Source organism: Euleptes europaea, chromosome 9 (assembly GCF_029931775.1).
Source record: "Euleptes europaea isolate rEulEur1 chromosome 9, rEulEur1.hap1, whole genome shotgun sequence".
Lineage (NCBI taxonomy): Eukaryota > Metazoa > Chordata > Lepidosauria > Squamata > Sphaerodactylidae > Euleptes > Euleptes europaea.
Genome location: NC_079320.1, coordinates 21,468,301 through 21,482,388, shown reverse-complemented (window position 1 = coordinate 21,482,388; position 14,088 = coordinate 21,468,301). Strand labels below are relative to the sequence as shown.

Here is a 14,088-nt window from a genome sequence, read left to right as displayed (position 1 = left end):
TATCACATTCAGGGACAAGTGTTGGATGTTGAAATTGATCCCAGCCATTCCTACCCCACATCCCTCGCTATTGTTTCCCTGTTCCATGTTTGCTCTTTGCCCATTCAAACAACTGATGGCAAAATGTGTGTACCTTTACATTGTGTTCTAGGAAAGGTGCAACAAACTTGGTGCTGGAGGGCCAGGGAAAGATTCCAGCTTACGAAGCCACAAATGAATTCCCGTTGTGGAGTGGCTTGCCTGCTTACCTTACTTGGGACTGTTGAAGGTGCAACTTAGAATTTGCTTGGCATCCATGTTTTTTCCATGGCTGTGGAGTGATAGAGGATATTTCTTAGGCACTGAAAGCCCCCCCCCCAATTGATAGTGCTATGTTTCTATTGTGCAGTCCAGTATGCATTTGCTTCCACGACCAGTTAATTTGAGCAGTCAAATTAACAGTGCAATCCTATGTGGTGTTACTCAGGTCTGTGCCCACTAGAGTGATTTTGTAAAGGACTGCACTAGAAGAGAGGTTTAGAGTTTTACTATTGTTTAAAAGTGCCCTCAATGTTTGGAAATACAGTATTCTTCGTTTTTAATAGACCACTTTTGTTTGAAATTTTTAATAGACCACTTTTGTTGGCTTCTGTTCTAAGTAGTCCCATTCAAAGCAGTGGAAACTTTTTGTTTGATTCTCTTTCTGAGTCTTTTACAATAAGATGTGACACGTGTGTTGTGACGTCAAGACTTGGTACCTGTTAAGGCCAGGTTCCATCTGGAGTGTAAATAATCATTGTAATGTACATAATAGCATGCCAGTAAACGGATCCTTGCACAGGATTGTGAATCATCATAAATGTATATTTATACTGAGAAGGGATGTACAATGTGAGTTTTCCTGTTCATTTAAAAACTTAAAAAACAGAGTTTTATGTATATCGGTTCGAGCCTGGAATGCTTTAGTAGCCTGCCATCTAGTGTCTGCCAGGCAGAAGTGCAACTTAACAAAACTGCTTGAGAAAACCACTTCAGATTTAATGGTTCCTTCAGGAACTGCTTCTAAACTCTTCCTTTTGCCTGCTTTCTTGCAGCTTCCTCTGCTGATTCTGACTCAATATTGTCCTGATTGTCTCATTGACTGTCTCTTTGTTGGCTACACATACCAAGAGACTGTTTGCAGGTGAACGTTATGTAGGGTTGCCAGCTCTGGGTTGGGAAATATGAGTGGAGCCTGAGGAAGGTGGGGTTTGGGGAGGGGACAGCCCTCCACAGGGTACAATGCCATAACATCTGCCCTCCAAAGCAGCCAAGTTCTCCAGGGGGACTGATCCCTGTGTGGAGGTCAAGTGCAACAGTGGGAGATTGCCAGGCCCTGCCTAGAGGTTGGCAACCCTGACCTTATGGTATATCCCCCTGCCTGCTAATGGGCTTACTATTAAGCACATATGTAGCTGGGATTAAGCAGGCCTATAGTCACCAGGTTCTCCCAAATCTTCCCAAGCATCTCCAAAGATAGCTTCTGCAGGGGTTTCTGGTTTAGTTCTATGTCAATTTGTTATATCGAAGAAGTACCCTGAAAACCTGTGAAAAATGGAGCTTAAGGGGGAAGTGCTTTTAAAATGGCCCCTGTATACTTTATAGGAGCACCATAAACAAAAGTTAGGCTGCTGAAGCTCAAGAGGCATGGCTGGTAATCCCAGTGGAGTCCTGATAAACCTCACGTGGTTCAGTGATGCGGCCCCTATGCAGAAAGGCAGGGGATAATGTGGGGCACACGTTGTTTGAGGACTGGTGCTCAGTCTCTACTGGAAAATCTCACAGCCTACCTAAGGATGGCGCCCCATTCTTTTCAGTGTACACAATCTGTCTGGAGCTGTCAAGTTTCTTCAGCTGTTTAACACCCAGTTCATTGAAGTTTATGAGCTAGAGTTAGAATCTTACATAAAGTATAATTACAATATGTATATATGTGTGTGTGTGTGAACTTTTCCTTTCCTAGGATAAATTGACATACAGCTCCCAAGTTTGCTTGTTTTTTTCCTCTAGAGGCAAGAGTGAAGACGAAGAGCCTTTCGGCAGAGGGTGTTGCGTTTAAATTGTGAATTGCCATTATTACTTCTCATTTGTGATGTATGAACATCAGCTGTAAGTAAGCGAGGGGGCTGAAGTAACTGATTGGCAGCCTCCTTTCCCCCAGGATCAATTTTGAGAGGGACCAGTGATTGCAGAAAGGAAAGGAAAGGAAAAAGGGAGAATGCTCAGGAACATATTCTCCCCCCCTCCCGACAGTTTTCTAAATTGCCTGATAATCGCCAGTCCCAATTTGTAAGTCACCATTCTCCCCATCTCCCTTACCTGGTTACTGTTCGCACTTTTATCTTCTGTGACACTGTTGGCCGTTCAGGCACCAGATGCTAGTGTTCTCTCCCTCTATTCCTTTTCCTGCTCTGTTGCAGCGGGAGGTAAGATCTCTCTTCCTTCTCCCCCCTTCCAAATCTAAAATGCTGCTGCGTCTACTTTTGCAATGGCGAGGACTGCTGTAACATGAAGTTCTCCTGGAGTGCCTGGCAGCCAAGCAGAACACCAAGCCCCAGCAATATTATTGATTGGTACACACACATAACAGTGTTCCAGACACCGGGAAAGGCAGCAAGGAGAAACAGATGTCTTCGTCCTTCCCACAACAGGGAGATGCAGTAGTCATAGAGATCTTCTAAGGCTCTATTTAAAACTGGAGCCAAAGAAGAACTTGGAGCCATAATACACCTTTGTATTGAAGGTGAGTAGGTGAAGTTTGGCACCACCATCATTTTGTAGTTCTGTCTCCTGGTCCCTCCCAGTAGTTTTCGGTCTCGTTCAGAGATTCATCCAGGCTGAATATTCCGCTGCCTCCTTCCTCCTGGAACATGGAGAGATACATCTACACATGTGGGGAACAAGATCATGCCATTCCTGCTTCTCTGTGCTTAGGCACCCATGTGTATCCACCTCACAAGTTGCATGGCAGGAGGAGGGAGGGCACACGAGCTTAATCCTGTCATGGCAACGGGATCTTCAGCTTCGGTAAGTGTCGGCCTGGGCTGGTGTCTCCTGTAGTTCTGCTTCCACGTCTGGTGCCTCCTGTTGCTTGCAAGATGTTGTAGATGGAAGAAAAGCAATGCATTTCAGTCCTTTATGCAATTGCCAAGAATGTATGTTTCTCTGTGTGCATGTTCCTGATAAAGCTGAATGTGTAATTAAGCTAAGGATCAGACCTACCGTAGCACCCTGGATGCTTCTTACTATGAATGGTGACAATAAGCAGTACCTTTTAAGCGTATGAGTGCATCTTATGGGGCCCTAGCAAGGACAAGCCTGAACAACCTGTTCTGCTCCAGCTGAAACCCTGAAGAGGACGTGGCGGGGGTTCTATATTGCCTCGCTGTAGTACAGTAAAATGCTTATTTACTCCCAAGTGACTCTCTTCCCTAAACCGGTGCATGCCATAATGAAAGGCACTCGCTGTATTTACCATTGTGTTGCATTTCTTTTTCTATGAATGTATTCTTCTGTGTTGAGAGTCTTGTAAGTTGCAAAATTGATTGTAAAAGCCAATTAAACTTACTGATGGAAAGTATTGTTATAACAGAACTGCATGCCAGTACACTTTTGATTGAGATTTATTGTTTCATTGCTGGTCACTTTCTGTCCAAATATGGACAGGTTTTTGTTTTGTTTTGGCTTATAGCATCCTCCTTCACATCAGAATTATGGTATATTGTAGCCCTTGCAGGTTTTGGTGGATGTAAATGGACTCATTCATGAGGTTAACACGACTTCTTGGTGTTTAAGGTATTGAAAGTGGTCTTTGTCATGCCCTTTGTATTTTATTTTTAATAGATGCAATTTTTAGGAATGTTTTAATACATTTATGATGGACAATATAGTTTTACTAGTTGTGCAGTATTCTGTATTTACTTGAAGTAAATCATTTTATATGCAATTTGTTAGTTAATTACAGTTTTATAAATAAAATTGAGTGACGTCTGGGACTATCTGACTGCTACTATAGCCTTCACTCTGCAATGTACAAAGTTGTTCTTGTTACAAATCAGCCGGTTACTTAAACAGCACAATCAGATAATAGCTGACTGAGAGAAAATCAACCTCTGTTAAATGATTGGGGTAGTACACATGGAAGGAATTTCAGGATGAAATTCAAGCTGAACACAAATCAGTAGTGTGATGCAGCAGCAAAAATGGCAAGTATGATTTTTACGTCGCATTAAGAGAAGCATGATAACTGAGTAATGAAATAACAATTTCACTCTATTCAATGGTAGTCAGATCACATGTGGAGTATGGTGTCCTGCCATTGGTACCACACTTAAAGAATATAAAAAAATTCGAAGGCATCAGAGAATGGCAATGAAGGAAGTCAGAGGTCTGGAAAAAGTCCCATGAGGAAAAGGCGAAGGAGCTGGATACATTTAGATTGAAGGGAGATGAATACTCAGAAGGACCACAACCTAGAAGGGGACAAGGAAGTGTTCTCTGCTGCTCCAGAAGGTAAGTCTAGACCTGATGGACTTAAATTACAGGAATGTAGACTCAAGTTAAAAGTTAGGAGAAACTGCCTAATGGTAAGAGTAGTTGGACAATGGAAACCAATTGCTTAAGGCAGTAAACTTGCCCTTACTGGAGGTCTTCAAGCAGAGGCTGGACAGCTGTTTGCCAGGAATGCAATGCGAGAGGCTGGGTGCTTGCTTGCAGAGGTAGGGTTTAGCAGTTAAGAACCAGTTCGCACATGTGAACACTTAACACAACCTCCACAGAAGACTCAACTATCTTGAGGTGCATGAGAAACTAATTTGCCTTCTGGGGAACAGCCTCTGGAGGGAGGACTGTACCAAACGAGCCTATCTGAATTAATTCCAACTGGTTTAGAATGAGTTACAGCAACCATGCCACCTGTGACTCATAATTTGGTATTAGAAGGCAAAAGTGGTACACCACCATCTCCACCCCTCCAAGTTACATTATCTTACTTTAATGATACTGTTCATATGGCCAAGTCGGCCCTGAACACTGTCACACTAAAATAAAAAAGGAACTCTTATCTATCCATCGATCTATATATGTGTGTGTGTGTGTATATATATACAGAGATATCTAAATAAATAAGGAAATTAGTATTTTTATATTGATTGATTGGCAGTTGCCAAGTTTTTATCTCAATGTAATATTAAAATCCACCCCTGCTAAAAGAACCCCCAAATTATCCAATTCACAGAGTCCCAGATAAAAGGTTTTATCCATCTGTCTCTAGCTTTGTTGAGCCCCTCCAAGTTACAAACATTTTCACAAAAAGGACAAACCACGGGGTAAAGTGTGAGAGCACTGGAATTTATTTGTTACCTCTAGGTACCATGGGGTTGACATTAATAGGCAAGACCAGTGAATGAGCAGCAAGACTTCCTTCACTCATCCCTTTCTTTTTGTTTCTAAAGCATCCCAATGAAGGTGATTTCTCTTCCCCCTCTGAAATCTCACCTCGCAGGCAGTCCAGCCTGGTCTCGCTGCCTCCTGTTTTGTCCCTACGTTAGCAGTACACGGTTACGGAGTCGAGGGGGGGGACGAGGGGAGGTGCCGTCAATGTAGTACCACTTTTACAGTATTATAGGTCTACAACATGCACATTCTACTATGTGGCCCAAGCAACGAGAATACAGGTAGAACGACGACAGGGCTGGAGGCTGTGTGTGCCTGTGGTGTGTGAGAGACAGGATTGTGTTAGGACAGCTATGGGTTTTTAGAAATCTTATTTGGACAGGTACCTACAGCGGTTTGATCCAAGTGGGAATGTTTACATACATGCACGAGTGACACAGTTGGGGTGTGTGGGGGGAAACAAAGCAGGGGCAGCAGCTGGACGGGACGCAGGTGAAATCCGTGATGAGATACGATGTGGAATTGGAGGGGCACCCTTCCTCAGCTTTCCACGGCGAGTCTCTGCTCTGTGAGGGAAGCCTGCTGGGCGACCGTTTTGTTCTCGTGGCTGCGGAGTTTTGATACGACGTCTAGAAAGGCCAGGCTCTGCACTTCCTTGTGAAGGAGTTCTGTCAAACAGAAGCAAGACGGTTACTTTTCCTGCTGGGCCTTTATGAGCACAGCTGCTCTTTTGTCTGGGGCTTTCCGGGGAAGCAGAAACGAACGGAGGCTCAGTCAAAAGAAACCCCACAGCCAGTAGAGAAGCAGTGACTGTGGGGGGGGGGGGAATGCTTTTTGGGGCCTCCTGAACTGAGGCAACTTTTTCACGCGACTGCTTCCTTCCGTGGTAGAATCCTGCTCTGCATTTCTCAAACGTTACAAAAATAGCTTTTCAGCATTGCAATTGGAAGGGAGGGACAAATAAGCAGAGTTGACTGTATCCTGAAAGATGTGAATATGTAATGCATGAAAATGTATGGGTGATATGTTAGGTCTGTAAGTTTGGGAGGTGAAATGTTGCCTAGGTGCCTCTGAGGGTACACAATGCTATGCCAGAAAGGTGTTGTACCTGTGTGAAAAAGAGCCTGTGGTGTGAATGAATTTGCATACTATGAAAGGGAGGTGAGAGATGCTATTTATAACATCCTTTTCTTTGCTACCTATCTTACTTTCATGCGGTCTAACAAGTGAAAGTAACTATCAGGCATTCCTGTTTGCTGCGCCACCCCCATCCCCCATGAAGAGAGAGAGCAGGCAAGGCCAGGAAAAGGCTAGACTTTGAACTAACCCTCCATGTTGCAGTAGATATCACAGACTTACTGAACAGCAGGGCCTTGTTTGTTGTGGCCCATTGACTCAAACACCCTCATTGCATCCATGCACCCAGTGGTGAACCCTTTATGGCACCAGGAAAAGCTTTCCTTTTGCCCAGGCTCTTTGTTGGCCTATCTTTAAAGTAAAAACCAAAATGTATCTCTTACTGGCCTTTTAAATCGCCCTCCACTGATGGATTTTAGTGCAAATCATTTGAAATAATTTATTGATTACATGCTGTTGATGATTTGCATTTGATGCTGACTTGTCTTCCTTGACTTGTACATGTTCAATTCAATTCAAACCTTTATTGGCACAGATCTTTTAAATACAGTAATCAATGGTTAAAATACAACCTTTAAATGATAAAATATCAATAACTAGTTAAAATCTATAAGTCTTAAAGTGCTATGTAATAAGCTCCTGTGGAGGAGCTTGGCGCAGCGCTCCTAGGGAGATTTCCAAGAATCTTGCTACCATCAATGTTATGTGCGCATTACTGTTTCTTAATAGGTAGCGCACTAGGCCCACATCTGTTTGGGCTGGACTATCCTTAAATAGTGGTAACAGTAATTTTTCCCGCGGGAGCGCATTAAGATCGCAGTGTAGTGACTTGTATATGTTTTAGGACTCTGGGAGCCAGAGTAGTTAAAAGAATGGGGTAAAAACAAACCAAATTCTTGGGAGTCTCTGAGGAGAATGTTGGTTGTCTGACACTGGCAAAGCCAACAGGGTGCTTTCAATCACCATCATCCTCATTTCCGCTGATTGAGTAAAGGATGCTGCCCATGGTTTATGAATTCCGACACAAGCCCTCTAAAAGCTTACGGTTCGATACATCCGTTGATCCATGAAGGCATCACAAAACTAAAAAAAAATGTTCAGTGGCACCTTAAAAACTAACCTTTTATTCTTACCATAAGCTTTTGTGAGTCAGACCTCACATGCATCTCATGAAGTTATCTCTGACTCACGAAACGCTTATGCCAAAATTAAAGATCAGCGTGCCGCTGGCCTTCTGTTTGATTTTTCTGCAACAGACTCTGAAATTAATGAAGTGTCAACAAGGCTCCTATCGGGGTTTGCTGTAACAGATGAACGAGGCTATACCTTTTTTCACTGGGCCTCCCCGAATCTTAGGAATCACCCATAAATGTTAGTCTTCCCTTAGCGAATGCAATGTGATTCGTGTACAGTAAGTTGGAGTGAGTGTTACAGAGATGTCATGTTCCAAAGGGCTGAATGGGGTTTAGAGTCAGGCTTTTGAGTCTCCCTTTCCAGCGAGGGAATATTTCAAAAAATCCACAAGCTGCTGTGGGAGGAAATGGCAGGGGAGTGGGGGCAAAGAAATCCATCCCATCTGCGTGCCAAAAGAGATTTTAATGGGCTTTCCCCTTGGTGTTGGGAAGTGCTCGAAGACCATCTTTCCTGCGTGCTGTGCACATTTTTCCCCTTTGCACAGAATGCAAGCAGCTCGTCCCTCCTCTTTGGCTCTGCCAGACCTTAATGCCTCTGAGAATGCTGCTGAGGACTCATGTCAGGGACGCAGCTTTCTCTAACATCACATCACTTAATTATTCAGTATATTAGCAAAAAGCTTGCTGAGTGGATATTGGGGGTGAAATTCATCCACTGAGTTTTGCTGCAATTTACAAGTTGGTGCGATTCACATGGGCTTCTCTCATCGGCTTCTCTTAGTGGAGATAGTGGCAACAGGCACTGCACCCACAAAGGAGGAATGGGAAAAACACGCACCTGCATGGATGCTCAAATATTTGTGTTTTGAGTACATCCTGCATTCCGCTAATGCAGCTGCACGCTGCATAATTTCATGGCCAGGGTTCATGAGGGGGAAGGCTGCTTCAGGCAGTGGCAGCAAGTGATACCGTGCAGAAGCAAACTCTAGGTAAACACAATCTGTATTCTCCTGGGGCTTACTTAGGTACCAGCGGTGGCACGCAAACCCACAAAAGGCTCCTTCAACAACAGAGCCATTTCTAATCAACAGCTGCCTGCAGAGAGAGACATTTTCCTTGTGACGCTTGTTTTCCTCCCAAAACTCCCTGTTCACCTGCTTCCAATCAGCCGGTACATTCTAACTTCCTCCTGGGTGACTGTTAAAAGAAACAAAAAGACCAAGGCCAAAGACCTTCTTGGCTACTGAAGAATGTAATGGGAACTGCCTTTCAGCTCCGGGCCAGTCTGCTGTGGAAAGCACACGCTTCCTCCTCCTAGGGCAGCTTAGATATCTAGAGCAGGTGTTCCTTCTGGGGGTATTGATCGGCTCCAGTGGCAAACCGGATCGGCTCAGCTGCCGCTGTCTTGGGCTTTTCCCTCCCTTCGCACACAGACAGAGTAAGGATTGTGATAGCTATGAAAAGCTCTGCTTTCCCCTCCGTCCTTCAAGTTACATATACATTTACATTTCCTATTATCCTCCGTCAACATAAGGACTCTGTCGGAAGAAGGAAGGCTTCTAATTCACCATGGCAAAGTCAGTGAGAGATGCAAACCCCACCCCACTTCCTCTACAGAAGAATCCTTCATCAAGAACGCAAGACAGAGATAGCTACAGTGAACAGCCCATCCTGTTGGAAAGGGAGACTGCCTGAAGCCTTTCTGGGACTTGCTTCCTGGTAGAATGGGGCTTGTTCTAAAAATAATAAATATTTTCAAGTTACCCAATGCCTCTTCCCATAGTAAAAAAGAACATCAGCGAAGACCTGCAAGCCGGGAAACTGATAACCACATTTGTTTCAGGGAAACCCACTTTTGTGAATATCCTATTTAGGACACCGCCGGAAGAAAATCAGTTATAGTTCCCCTTCTTCCCTCCCCCCCAACTCCTACTTTTAAAGGTAATTTATTTTAAACCACTATGCGAAGACAGTGTTACCTGAAATATTTTATTGCTGTCCACACTTTTGAATAATTCTGATCCCAATTACTCCATCTTGCCTTGTCAACTTAGGGCAGGTCTGTTCTCTCCCTCTTACTCTTTATTTCCAAGCAGCATCGCCCACATTCACCAGCACACTTAACGCATAATATTTACTGACCCAAGGACATGAACCCAGTTGCTTCTCGTTGATGACTTATTCGTATTTTGGTTCTGCTGGAAAAATTTGGTTTCAGTAGTTATGGGATGGGCCATGTGGACTGATGAAGGAACAGGAAATATCAGCCGGCATCCCTGTCTTAGTAATTTTGCTGTGTGACTCTGTTTATATCTGTTAAGAATCATCACTTATTGTGAATGCATTTTTTGATATGTGATTTTGTAAATAGTTGTCAAGTATTTTCACACATTAGATACTGATGTGCTGAGGAATTGTCTGTCATATAGTGACACCAATTTAATTATTCTTGTATTTCACTTTTCATAAATTTTATAAGCAATTTTTGTAAAATCCTTTTTTTAAAAAAATCCTTGTTGACCTCTGGTACTGTGTATCTTTGCTTTTCTGACATTCTGAGGTCTTTCTTTACCTCTTTTCTATTTGCCACTAAAATGTGTCAAATGCTCTGGGGTTCCCACAAAGCTAGCAATGGCGAATCGATAAAGTAACAGTTATCAGCGATAGAGCTGGGTGCAGTTCCTGGTGTTTTCGATATGTAGAACCTGGGCACTAATTTTAGGAGGTATTTAGTTCTTGGTCCCTGTGGTAAAGATGGCAGTAGGTTGCCTGGGCTGCGGCTCAGTGGTAGAATAGCTGCTTTGCCTGCCAATTGTCCCAAGTTCAACACCCACCATCTCCAGTTAAAGAATCAGGTAGTGGTGATGTGAAAGACTCTTGCTGGTATCATGGAAAGCCACTGCCAGTCAGAGAAGGCAGTACTTACACTGAATGGTACCATCCGAGATATTTCAGCTTTGTGTGTTCATGGAACAGGAGTCTGACTCTAACCAGACATGGGGCATTCTACCACTGAGCCACAGCCCTAGGCAACCTACTGCCATCTTTACCACAGGGATCTAGAACTAAATGACTCTAATCAGACATGGGGGCGGGGCCGTGGCTCAGTGGAAGAGCATCTGCTTGGCATGCAGAAGGTCCCAGGTTCAATCCCCGGTATCTTCAGTTAAAGGGACTAGGCAAGTAGGTGATGTGAAAGACCTTTACCTGAGACCCTGGAGAGCTGCTGCCAGTCTGAGTAGACAATACTGACTTTGATGGACCAAGGGTCTGATTCATATATGTAACACAGGCAAGACATATATATATATATATATACTTTGTTTTGAATGTAGGAGAGATCATGGACACCAACCCATTGACATAGATGCAGGTTTGCTCCCTTTCAAGTGGGTGTGGGGACTAGATTCTCCAGCTCACCTCAGGCTACAACTGGTTGCAATGAAGCCCCAATTGTTTTCAACCGCTGACTTTAGTTAGACTAGAGAGACAGTATCTGGATTTAACCATTACGCTGAAGCAGCCCTTTTCACTCAGCAAGAAAGAAGGTATCGTCATACACTACAAGACAGCCAATGCCTTTCTGTTTTTTTAAAGAGAATGGTAAAGGGCAGAGTCTTTTAAAAATACTCACCGGATCCCATAAGGGCGCAGATCAGCACCATGGAATTGTACTTTATTTCTGGCGCACTCCTCTCATCTGACAGCAGCCTGTGTAGAATCTGCACTAGCTGAGCACTCTCGAGATCCTTTTCTGCTGTGGCTGTGGATCCAAACCAAGGGAAGCTGTAAATCTGCATGAGCAACCTACTGTCTACATTGTTGGTGAGCTACGGAAGCATTTATGCTTTGTGTGTGTGTGTGTGTGTGTGTGTGTGTGTGTTAAGTGCTGTCAAGTCGCTTCCGACTCATGGCAACCCTATGAATCAATGTCCTCCAAAATGTCCTGTCTTGGACAGCCTTGCTCAGGTCTTGCAAACGGAGGGCTGTGGCTTCCTTTATAGAGTCAATCCATCTCTTGTTGGGTCTTGCTCTTTTCCTGCTGCCCTCAACTTTTCCTAGCATGATTGTCTTTTCCAGTGACTCTTGCTTTCTCATAATGTGACCAAAAAAATGATAGCCTCAGTTTAGTCATTTTAGCTTCTAGGGTCAGTTCAGTTTGATTTGGTCTATAACCCACTGATTTTTTTTTTTGGGCAGTCCATGGTATCCGTAACACTCTCCTCCAGCACCACCTTACGCTATTAAAAAGCGAGCCACAGAGCCTTAAGTTATGCCCTACTTAACAGACCTGAACCTTTAAGCTTTAATACCTTCTTTTTACTAACCAAATGAAAAAGACCCATAATTGTGCTGAAATGGGCATATAAAGGAAAAAAAACATAGGTTAACTTCTGTATGTCTAATAATTGTCTCTGAAAGTACCCATTAACATTAAAGGGTTGCTGGACTTTTGTTGAAACGAAGGTCTGTTCATGAAAAGCGGCAACTCGGCAACTAAACCTGCTGCGGAGTGTTTTTTAAATTTATTTATTTAAAACATTTTATGCTGCCTTTCCACCTGATCAGGGTCTACAAGGCAGCGAAAATTTTGAAAAATTAAAACATTTGAGCAATTAAAATACATTTGAAATTATAAAACAATTCAATTACAAACACAGAGTGGGGAGAATGGGTAAGAGACAACAGCCTTTGGCTTGGGATTCAAAGTACACGTCTGCCTTTGAAAACACATGTTTGAAATTCGGGGCGGGGGGAGGGCTAAGCTACTAGAGAGCATAGCCATGGAGCCAAAAATGGGTTGGTGGGCAAAGAGTTAGATGTCCCTCCCCTACCACTTCTCTCTATAGCACTCTTCCAAAGGTACTTTGCCATATATAACATTAAGCCCAAAAGCACCCTGGGACTGCTCAACATAATGAACTTAAAAACATAAGAAATGCCATGCTGGATCAGACCAAGGCCCATCAAGTCCAGCAGTCTGTTCACACAGCAGCCAACCAGGTGCCTCTAGGAAGCCCACAAACAAGAGGACTGCAGCAGCCTTGTCCTGCCTGTGTTCCACAGCACCTAGTATAATAGGCATGCTCCTCTGATGCTGGAAAGAACAGGTATGCATCATTACTAGTATCAATTTTTACTAGTAGCCATGAATGGCTTGGCTCCTGCCCCAAATCCCCACTCGTGGAATGATTTCCACCAGTGGAAAATGACGTCTCCACTCTCCCTTTCCACTGTAGCCCAAAATACCTCCTGAAGTTTTTGTTCCAGGGAAAAGGGGGGGGGGAGGGGAGAGAGAGAGAGACCTCCCAGAAAGAAAATGAGGGAAGGAGACAAAAACTGTCCCTCCTGTTTGTGGGGTCTGATCCACTGAGAGATCCTTACAGTCTGTTCTGCTAGTGATGATGCTTTCCTTCAGTGCAAAGAAGTTGTCTTCTGATGCAAGAGGAAAGCATCACTGCTAGCTTCATGGATCTGCTGGATCCTCTTCCCAACCTTGTCATCAAGCAAAAGGTGGCTATCCTGAAAGGGCAAGTGGACATTTGCCACGTTTACCCTTCTTCCACAACAGTGACAAATTCTACTTTCTGCTTCTTGTTTGCAGGCGCACCTCCCTCCCATTATTTGACCATGCATACATAATTACATAAACTTGCCCAGATGCCACATGCAATTCACCCTGAAACAATTAAGAAGCACAAACCATTGGGATACTCACCTAATTCTAAAGCTGCTATTAGCGCCAAAGCGACAAGAGCTTCGTTCTGCATTATTACGTGTTCGCTAGTTGCCATGGTAACTAAGTGCTTAATGCCGCCACTCTGAACAATGGTCCTAATTACATCCTTTTAAAATAAAGTAAAATAAAGTATCACAGGACTGAACGAAGACTGCAATGCACTACATGTAAACAAAATGGACCAGCATGCTAACACACGCTCTAACGATCTGAGACACAAAGTGCCACCATCCTTAGCAGTTACACCCCTTTAAGGCCACTGATGTCAATGGACTCACCCTTTAAGGCCACTGATGTCAATGGACTCACAAGAGTGTACCTCTACCAAGGATGGCTGTGGCAATTAATGGATTAGAGATAACATTGATTTAAGTCACCTGATAACTGCTCTTTAGGTATTTCCATTGAAGGTGCTCCATTACCACAATCATTTATATTCCAAGAGAGTTATTAACAAAATTATGTCATAACATTTTGCATGCAAATTAAAAAAAATACAATTATTTTGTAACAATGGAACCAAACTATCTAACTTACCTTTGGACCGCCTAATTGAATTGGTACCTTGACCATATTTTTTTCCTATCACTATAACTTTTGTAATCATAACACTCATGTGGCTAAACCATGGCGTGGATTCTGTGATGTTGTTCCCTTTGCACTTTG

At 43.5% G+C, this 14,088-nt stretch overlaps 1 protein-coding gene across 3 annotated transcripts in view; it reads right to left on the bottom strand.

The window, feature by feature from the left end:
- Nucleotides 1–5,845: 5,845 nt before the first annotated feature.
- Nucleotides 5,846–14,088, bottom strand: part of RAP1GDS1 (Rap1 GTPase-GDP dissociation stimulator 1) — a 107,296-nt gene continuing 99,053 nt past the window's right edge. For all 3 annotated transcript variants that reach the window (XM_056855540.1, XM_056855539.1, XM_056855541.1), the window contains 3 exons: nucleotides 13,402–13,528; nucleotides 11,317–11,445; nucleotides 5,846–6,080 (listed from right to left, as the gene is read on the bottom strand). In XM_056855540.1, coding sequence (XP_056711518.1) covers nucleotides 5,953–6,080; nucleotides 11,317–11,445; nucleotides 13,402–13,528 — 384 coding nt within the window. In that variant the 3' untranslated portion in view covers nucleotides 5,846–5,952. The remainder of the gene's footprint in view (nucleotides 6,081–11,316; nucleotides 11,446–13,401; nucleotides 13,529–14,088) is intronic.